Source organism: Hyaena hyaena, unplaced genomic scaffold (genome assembly GCF_003009895.1).
Source record: "Hyaena hyaena isolate Hyena2069 unplaced genomic scaffold, ASM300989v1 scaffold_444, whole genome shotgun sequence".
NCBI lineage: Eukaryota > Metazoa > Chordata > Mammalia > Carnivora > Hyaenidae > Hyaena > Hyaena hyaena.
Window position 1 is genome coordinate 1,441,294 of NW_024081078.1, and position 9,217 is coordinate 1,450,510.

Consider the following 9,217-nt stretch of genomic DNA (forward strand, 5'->3'; position numbering starts at 1 on the left):
CTTATTCAAATTTGGTAGAAATAAATTATAGTCATTCATCAGAAATGAAAAAGAAAAAAGAAAAGCCACTCCCAAGGGGGGAAAAGAAGCCTGCAAAGTCTGGTCTTGTCTCCCAGATTTTTCTTTGGCTTAAACCCAGAGGATTCCATTATTGCTAGGAAATAATATAAGAGAGAAAGAAGAAAGGGAAAAGAAATTTAGAAAGTATGCCAGCTTTGAATGACTCTCAAATATACTCCTTTGGCGGGGGAAAAAGGGGGGAGATTCTACACATCCAGTAAATTGTTCTGGAGAAGCGTGTGTATGTGTATACATGTACAGTTTATATACATTCCTCTCAAGAGGAATATATCTATAATAAGTTTACAAGGAAACACCTCCAGTTCAAAATATTTAGGCCTCCACGTTTATCTTTCAGGCTTAAGTAGAGAGATTCTTCATGTTATATTGCATTCTATTTCCAAATCCTTATGAGACATTAAAAGAAACAAAGACCATTTCTAATAACTACAGCCCCTTAGTTTCCCAAAGAGCCCAGGGGTTGAGAGGTTAGAGTGGTGTTTCCTGAGTCTTGTCGAGCAATATGTAGTTGAGGCAAAGGTCATGCTCCCCGTGTTTTGTTTTAAATAATATTGACCCATTAATTCTAAACCTGCTTGTTCCTGAAATTATACAGGATTATAGTTTGCAAACTGCGGGACAATGAAGCAAATCAAGATGAATTACAGCCCTGGCCCTCCCTCCCATCCTCTGACATCTAAACGGGGAATGAGGTCCGTGTGAGTGTTTAAAAGAACTTTAAGCACCCGTTCTTCCTTTGTTGGTGGTTTTCAGCTTTTTTTTTTTTTAATGTGAAATTTGATTTCGTAACAAATCGTAGCAAATACGACTTAGTCCGAAGGAATTCATTACCGAGGCGCTGGGGGAGGGGGAGTGAGGGGTAAATCCCGAGGTCTCTCGCTACTCGGGTCACCGTCCTCCCCCCAGTGGGCGAGGATAAACGCAACCCTAGGGAATAGGGCGTGAAAAGTAGGCAGCAGTTTTCTGGAGCCGAGAAAACCTGTGTTTTTGCGCTTAGGTTACTTTTATCGGACTGAAACTTCACCTATAAGCTTTTGAGTCTCAGACACTGAGTCTTTGTTCTACATAGGACTGCTGCTGCCACTTAGAGAGATCGCAGATAATGTCCCCGATTTAAGATCAGTGCTCAATGCACATTAACATTCTTTCTTTCTTTCTTTCTTTTTTTAAGCTCTGCCTCTAACCTACGGAGGGATCACGCGGCAGTGGGGGGCAGATAAAAGCCCTTTGGCCGAGGGTCACCTCCGTCCTTGTTGTTCACTTGAGAGCAGTGGAGAGGAAAACGGTCCCCACGGGCGGACTTTGGCTCCTGAAGCCGCGGAGCCCAGCGGTCCGGGCCTCCCCGAGCTCCGCCCGGTATGGGGGGAGGGGCGGCCGGGCAGGGGAGGGAGGGGACTGCGAGAGGGGATTTGGGGATGGGGGCTGGAAAGGCCGACGGGACCTGCCGGGAGGACGTGCGTCCCCTGCAGGTCCAAGAGAGACTTGGGAGAGCTGGATACGGGAGGGCCTAGTCTGCTGGCTGAAACAGAACTCTATTTCGAGGAAATCAGTCTCCAGAAAACAAAAATGGAAGTCGAGGTTTGGGAAGAGTCGGTCCATCCCCAGCCTGAGTGGTGCGGGCTGGGGGGCGGAGACTCGGGACGCACGAGAAGCCCTTTTTCCCACCTCAGCTCCTTCCCCTGGACTTCCAGAAAGAAGAATTCCCGTCTTCACCCCCACCCCCCCACTTCTTCCCAAACCCATGCCCACTCGCACGCCGACCCGTTTCTGCACCTCTTTTTCCCTTCAAGGGAGAAAAGCCTGGTTCCTGAGCCAGTGGAGTCGGTCCTCTCGCCCCTCCCGCTCCCACGCGGGTCCCCCTCCAGCCACCGCTGCTGCCACCACCTCGGTTCCACTCAATCGAATTTTGCTGCATGTCAACACTTATTACCGGTGAGTGTGAGGGTATTTTTTCTCCTTCTCTAGGTCTCTTAATGATTTCTGAGCTAGTTGTGTATTAAAGTGCTTAAAGGAACCTTTAAGGTAATCTATAGCATGAACACCGACCTCCTCCGCTAGGGATCAAAGATGGCGAGCGGAGGTCCGGCCCCCCAGGGGCCCAGGCCTCGCAGGCCTCAGCCCTCCGCGCGCCCAGGGGCCGGGGCGGGGGTGCTGCGGCAGGAACCCCACGCTGAGAAGTCGCGGTCTAAGGGCTTTCCCCTTCCCCCTGCCCCCAACAACCACCCCTCACCTGTTACTCTAACCCTCTCTCCCGCCTGCCCTCGCTTTTTCAACGTTTAAAATTCCTAAGGCCTCCAACGCCTCCTTCCCCTAGGAGCGAATTCAAACTGGTGGAGACCTGGGAAAAGGTGCGTGTAGCCCACGTTTGTCTCAACTTCCTCCCAGGTCCTAAATCTGAGTGTTACTGCCCATAATTTGGTCAGAAATTTAATTTTAAAAACTGTGTCGGGCAACCTGGGTCGTGTAAGGCGTCTTGATTTGGAGGTAGACCCTCCCCTTCGCCTCCCGGCCCTTCTCGCCCTTCCACCCCCACCCTTGTCCTGAGTGGTGCTGAAACCCGGGAGTCCCTTTAGGGGTGTAACAACAACAACAAATAATGAGGGGGAAAATGAAGAGCATCTTAAAAGTCCCAGTATTCCTCGAAAGCCCCATAAATTAACCCTGTGAAAAGCAGCTCTTTTAAGGAGAGTCTATAAACCCTGGCGCGTTCTCGAAGGAGGATAACCTCCCCCCCCCCACCTTTCTCCCCCATCCCCACCCCCACCCCGCATCGCGAATGTGACCAAACAAAGGTCTGTCCTGCAATCCACATCCTAATCCACGGGCGCCTTCGCCGCCGTCGCCGGGGCTGGCCAGCCTCCCGCCCGCCACTCTTCGTCAACGAGGCAGGCAACGCCGGGAGTCCCCGGCTAGACGATGTAAATTTTTTAGGGGCGGGGGTGGGGGGAGGAGAGGTTGTAATCAGATCAGAGGCCTTTATGAATATAGAGTTCCTATTGATTGATTTATAAACCCCCCGGCAAGCAGCAGTTAATCTCGGCGCAACGGGAAGCAAGGAACGTGGCTGATTGAGAGAAGCGAGGTCTCGAAGTAAAACGGGAGAAATTTCTTGCAGATTTTCAGAAGGAATTTTTAAAAAACTATCCTTCCTCCCCCAGCGCCCCTAATTCTGACAATTGCATTTTAACTGAACTTGAGAAAGTGATAATTGAGGAAGAGATTTTTTAAAATAATAATAATAATGGGTTAAGTACAGATCTGATTTTAGACACAACTAATTTTCCTTTTTCAGGTTTTAGCAGACTAAAGCGGGGAAATTTTACTCTCCTCTTAAAAGTTTATTTATCATCCTGCTTCCTAACCCCTCTCCCCCACCTCCCACGAAGGGAGGCCTTCTCGTTGTTAACTTTCTATTTGAAACGCTGGAAACAGAATTTACTGTGGGATGCATAACTTCATTCACTTCTGAGCACTTTATGCATTTTATGTAATGTTGATTTTAGATCTTGAAACCTACTACTTGCTGCTTCTGTTGTAACAATGTATTAAGAGTTCAGTAGCAATTGTGGAAAACAGGAGATAGTTGAGGCTCAAGTTACCAAGCCAAAAAAGTGACTAAAAGAACTATCTAAATTCCTCTTTAAAAACATTTTTTTAAAAACTTGTAATGGACGTATGGTAAAGGTGTTTGTTTTTGGAGGGTTGTAGGGGGGGTTGCATTTTATTTTTACTTCTCTGGGAAGGGCTAAGAGAAGTTGAAACTCATTGATTGGGTCCTCCCAGAGCAGGGTGTGTGTCTGCACCCTCTGACTTTGATGGATCTTTCCAGACCTAGTTCTCCTGATCTTCCTGCAAAAATGTTTAAGGTGTTCCCCCACCCAACATTGCCCTCTTTTCCACACCCCCCCCAATCTTCCCACTCTCCTGTCTTTACCCACTCCAAAGTGTTTTTTGTTCGTTCTTGTTTTTTTCCTGTTCTATCAACTTAGAAAATGGTCCGTTGCTGCTGGGACCTCATATACCAAGCAAAGCTAAGGTTGGTTGGGATGGTTTCCTTAGAGCCCCAGGACTATCAATGCTTCACCCGTCCAGAAGTAGCAAAGCCTTTCTGTCTTCTGCGACGGTTTGTGGCAGCGCGGGACCCCCGGCACGCAGTCCTGGGCAGGAACACTTATCCTCGCCCCTCTGGGGAGATGAGACCTAGAACTGTCACAGCTGTCCCTGAGAAGGCAGTGGGGAAGCGTACCGAATGTGACGCGGAGCCCGGACTAGTGGCAACCCGGTTCTTGGGCTCTTTCCCCGTTAGTTCGGCTAATGTCAACAGCCCCCTCCACTCTGCTTCTCTGAGTATCTGGGTGGAGTGGCTGCACCCACTCGAAGCCTGGTGGTATCTTTCTCTGTCCTCGGGGATGGACTCCCGGGGCCTTCTCTGTCGTCACTTAACGCGGCCGCTTGTGTTTGGTTACGGACGAGTAACCGTAACCAATCCGGCGGTGTGCGGGTAGCTGGTGGGTGGGTGACGCTAGTGTGGACAGAGGAAGAGACCCCGCAGGCCATCCCCAGTACCGAGGAAAGGGTTTTGCCGGCCTGAGCCCAAGGCTACAGACGACGGGTCATTTTGTTAGAAAATGATGTAATATCAATTAAAAAAAAAAAAGTAAAACTCTTTCTGCGGGCCTCGGGCGATGTTCCTTCGCAGTGTTCTAACCTTAGCGCCTCCACCCCTCGCTTAAAATCCGTGAAATCTTAGGAGCCACTCTTTATCTGATGAGGCAGGGTCTTGTTTGTTTCTTTGACAGGCAAAAAAAAAAAAAAAAAAAAAAAATCGGGCCTGCGAATTCTAGGCTGCAGCTCCATGGCGTGAAGCTCCCCTCCCCAGCCGGCAGCACCCCGCCCCCACCTCTGCCTTGTCCGCCGCCGAGCTCCAAGGGACGGCAGTCGGGACATCTGACAGGACCTTCTGGACTCGTAGATCCACGGGAGCCACGTGACCCAGCTCTTAGAAGGACCCTAGGTGCCGCCCCTCCACCTGAACTTGCCCCCAGAGATAGCTTCGCCTTGGGCCGCCCTGAAGCGCCTGAACTGTGTATCGGGGACAAGCCGTGTCCTACCGCCTTCTATTGACCAGGACAGCTGCTTTATCTTAATGTTCTTTTTTTTTTTTTTTTTTTTTGGCCCTGCAACAAGGGGAAAAGGACGATGGCGAGTCCTGCTGCTTCGCATTACCCTGACGGTATTTTCAAAGGCACCGGGAGAAGTGGCAGCCCAGACGGCAACCTCCGCACGTCCGGGAACCCCTTTCGTGTCCCCTCACGAGTGTCCGCACGTCCCTTGGGACACCACCACCGGAATCGAATCCTCCGCTGCCGCCGCGGGCCCGCCTCCCTCCGGCGTCCCCAAGCGGCAGCGCCAGGCCGGCTAGCGTCGAAGCCGGGACGCTGGGGCCGCACAGCCTCGCCGCCGGCGCCTTCCAGGGCAAAGCGCCCGCCCGGCGTCCGCGCGCACGTCGGCCCCGCACGCGCCGAGCCCGGCCCCGGCGGCGGCGTCGTGGGCGGTCGCGGCCCAGCAGGAGCGCGGCCTCCTGGCTGCGCCCGGGCCGCCGACCCGCGGCCCCCTCCCGCACCCCCGCCACTTCCCTCCTCACCCTCTCTGGGGCTTCGGTGCCTTCATTCCCGAGCGGCCATATACCTTGAATGGGTCATTCCTGCCTGCCTCCCTAGAGCTGCCTCTCGAAGCCCCGAGGTTGAACATTAACTAGGCGGAGCTATAGAGTGGGGTAAAACGTTACATATAAAAATGAATCATCTATCCGATCCTGGGAGAGAGGACCTATAGAGAGCTCCGCGCCTAGAGCTGCCCCGGCTGCGTCCCCGGCCCAATGCACAGACCCTTCTGGCATCCACTTCCTAGGGAGCATTGAGCCGCCCGCGGCCGAGGTCAGGTGGGGGCGGGGGCGACGGGGTTATCGAACCCGCCGTTCTCCTCGAGTGGCCTGATGTTTAGGCTTTCTAACGCAATCGAATTTCCTTTCCTTTCACGCCTGAGGTACGCAGGTCTGGGGCAGCCTCTCCTATCTCAGCAGAGTTAGTTGGGAGTACGTGAGGCTCGAGGAGGGGACGCTGCCCGCAGGGTCGAGACCCCAGGCTGGTCGGTCGACTCCGGGAACCGGCCGCCAGCCCTGGCGCTGCGGACGGACCCTGGGAGGCAGGCTGGGCGGGTAGAGAGCGGAGCGCGAGCTGTGCAAACGCCGGTTGGAGCCTGAGGGGAGGCGCACGGTGGGCGGTGCGAGGGGCAGGGGCGGGGGGAAGGGTGCGTGGCCGGGAGGCTGCGCCCGGACGCTCGCCCTGGCCAGCTGGGCAGCTGAAATCCCCGCCTCAGGTCGCATCCCCATCCCCCCTCGCCTGGGCCCTGCCTGTTTCCGACTCTGATTTATTTATTTACTTTTAAATATAAGTACTGACTAAACCCACTTGCCCAGTCAAATATACAGAAATGGTGAAAAGATAACAGCGGGGAAAGAACTCAGGAGAGCGCACCTCCTCATTTCTTATGCCCTCACCTGGAATCGTTAGCAACTCGTGGTGCTTGGTAAATCCCTGAGTAGAAAGGCGATTCCATCTGTACATCTCTCGCTCCCTCCGTCTAACCTCCCCATTCCCCTCTCGCCCATTCAAGAAAAGAGAGAAAGTTAGGTGCTAGCAATAGAAAGCTGGAATGTTATATAAAGCTTTCAGGAGTTGTCAATCAACCTGCAGAATAATTGTACTTCTTGAGATGATTGGTTTATTTCTATCCGGAGTAGCTGCTTTCCTCAAAATGTGGTGCCTGGCCCATAATAACCTCTCAGTAAAGATTTCTTTAACAGGACATCCCCTACTCCCCACCCACACATTGGAGTCTATCTGTGACCTGTTCATTGAAGCACCATAATATTTACTGAGAGCACTCACCCAAATCTTTGTACTTAGGAGTGTGAGAAAGTGGTTGTGGTGGTGTATGCATCTGGTGTGAGCTGTGCATCATTCCATTACTCTCATGGTCATGCCTTAGCTTCTTAAAAAACCACTTCTCTAGTGTGTTTATAGCCTGTTCAGTGATTGTGAGAATTTCTGGCAGGAGGTAGAAACTGGCAACAGTGACATTCAGGAAACAAGGTTTCAGAGGCTCAGCAGGCATCAAGCATGTGGTGAATATCATATAATTTGTATTAGTTCTAGGAGAAATGACTTTGAATGTAAGATGTTGTTACAGAATGTTCCTCACTTCATATAATATCAGTGCTCTGCCTTCGGAGCACACAGTAATCTGTGTGAACCCAAAGAGCAATACAACCCAAGATTGTCATCACCCAACTTTGTGTTACCCCACTTCTCCATGAAAAATAGAATTGGCTCAAATGTTCTACCAGTTAGCTCCCCAGAGGGAATGAACACATCAAGGCAAAGAAATAAAAAGAGGTATGAGTCACGCTCAGTTGGCCTACAGTGACTTAGAGACACAGAGAAACATAGGTGGAAAAAGGACATTTACTTTTAAAGGTGCAGGTAGCTGGGGAAAGGGATAAGAGAGAGGGTATTGCAGTGTTCACTCAAACTGCCTTCTCCGCCATCGAATTACCATGTTATCTGACACTCTCAATCTATTTGTGTCCTGGGTAACAGACAGTTTGACCAAGAGGTCATAGACTAGAGGGCTTGGGTGATTGGAAACAAGTTTGACAAGAAAGGAATTTGGGTGGGGTGCCACCCTGGAGGTGGAAAGATGAGGCCACAGTGGTGGCGGCCGCCTGGCAGCCCCAAGTCTCTGCTGGACTCTGCATTCACATGCATCGCCTTGTCAGGGAACAGAGGTGAAGAGCTATCAACACAGCTTTATGGACAAGAGAAACCTGTCTGTCTCTTCACATCGCTTTTCTTTACCTTCTCTTTATTTCCTGCCATCCTCGTTTCCTCCTTCTCCTTTTGCCCTTTTCCATCTCAGTTGGCTCTCCCCAGAATTCTGGCTCTTGGATTATCCTCTACTTGTCTCCTCTTTTGACAAGGCTTCCGATTGTTTGCAGTGCTTACAACTCCAGATAGAAAAAGTGGTTTATCCAATCAATAGTCTACTTGTCAACTATTTGTATTCATAAGTATAGAGTGCTTGTATGCACAATAAAGGTGTCAGGGCCAATAAGTAAAACATGCAACATCGGAATATACATGTCTTTTTCACAGCAACAGAGGGACCGTGAACATTCTTTTACAAAGCCCCATTGCTGGCTGCATATCCTGGAAGGGTCAGTGAACACACTCCTTTCATCCCAGGAAGCATCACCCTTGGCGTTATGACCAGCAAGGTGGTAAATCTCAGTTCGGTTTACTATTCGCAATTTGGAAGCTCCTCTTCTGCCTGAAACTACCACCTGTAGACTTGGGCGGGTTGTCAAAATTATGTGTTCTAAAAGAATAAAGATACAGTTGGGTGTGAAGTTTATGTGCTAACATGATTTACTTTCTGCATCTTTCTGTATAGAGCTATTTGTTGTTCTTGTACTATATCCTATTGTTATTGGCTCAGCAGTATTTATGGGAGTGATTTTTCTGCCTTTTACGGTTGGAAAGCAACTTCATTGTCATCCTCCATTTTCAGATTAGAACTTAGTAGAAAGTTGTCTGTCTCCACAGAAGATTTGTCCCATTACCACCCTTCTTTGATTCCTTTTCCTTTGTAACTTCTTCCAAAATCTCCTTTAGAGATAATTCTAAATCTCACAATTCTCTTCCTTCTTAGTTTTTAAATTTCATTTCCGGGCACTCAGTGTTCCCATACCTGAAAACTCTAGATTATTCCTTTGTCAATTACCATGTGGGATGGATTAGTGTGAGCTGAGATTTTGGGGTCATTTTCTTTTAAGCGTTTTTTGGGAGCCTGGAACAATACTTGGCAAATAGTAGGTGTTCAATAAATGCCGACTGATGAAAGGGCATAATTAAAACTTTTGTACACAAAGATCAAAGTTCAAAGATTAAAATCTATTGAACTGGCATGAATTAAATCTCAGACTAATTCTAATTCATTTCTAATTTTCTCTCAACAAATCAGATATGTGAAAGAATTCCACAGCAGAAATTTCATCTTAATATTTTTTTTATCA

The 9,217-nt window shown here is 49.7% G+C and overlaps 1 protein-coding gene across 1 annotated transcript; it reads left to right on the top strand.

Moving 5' to 3' along the window:
* The first annotated feature begins 1,541 nt into the window (after positions 1 to 1,541).
* LOC120246017 (WAS/WASL-interacting protein family member 1-like) lies at positions 1,542 to 8,551 on the top strand. The gene is made up of 4 exons (XM_039253303.1): positions 1,542 to 1,659; positions 1,872 to 2,013; positions 5,269 to 6,126; positions 8,298 to 8,551. Exon 3 carries the CDS (start codon positions 5,281 to 5,283, stop codon positions 5,833 to 5,835), a length of 555 nt encoding a protein of 184 aa, XP_039109234.1. The 5' UTR covers positions 1,542 to 1,659; positions 1,872 to 2,013; positions 5,269 to 5,280; the 3' UTR covers positions 5,836 to 6,126; positions 8,298 to 8,551.
* Positions 8,552 to 9,217: the final 666 nt, after the last annotated feature.

What these genes read in the sequence shown, in the direction of transcription:
- LOC120246017 (XM_039253303.1), top strand. Translation starts at nt 5,281, where the DNA reads ATGGCGAGTCCTGCTGCTTCGCATTACCCTGACGGTATTTTCAAAGGC.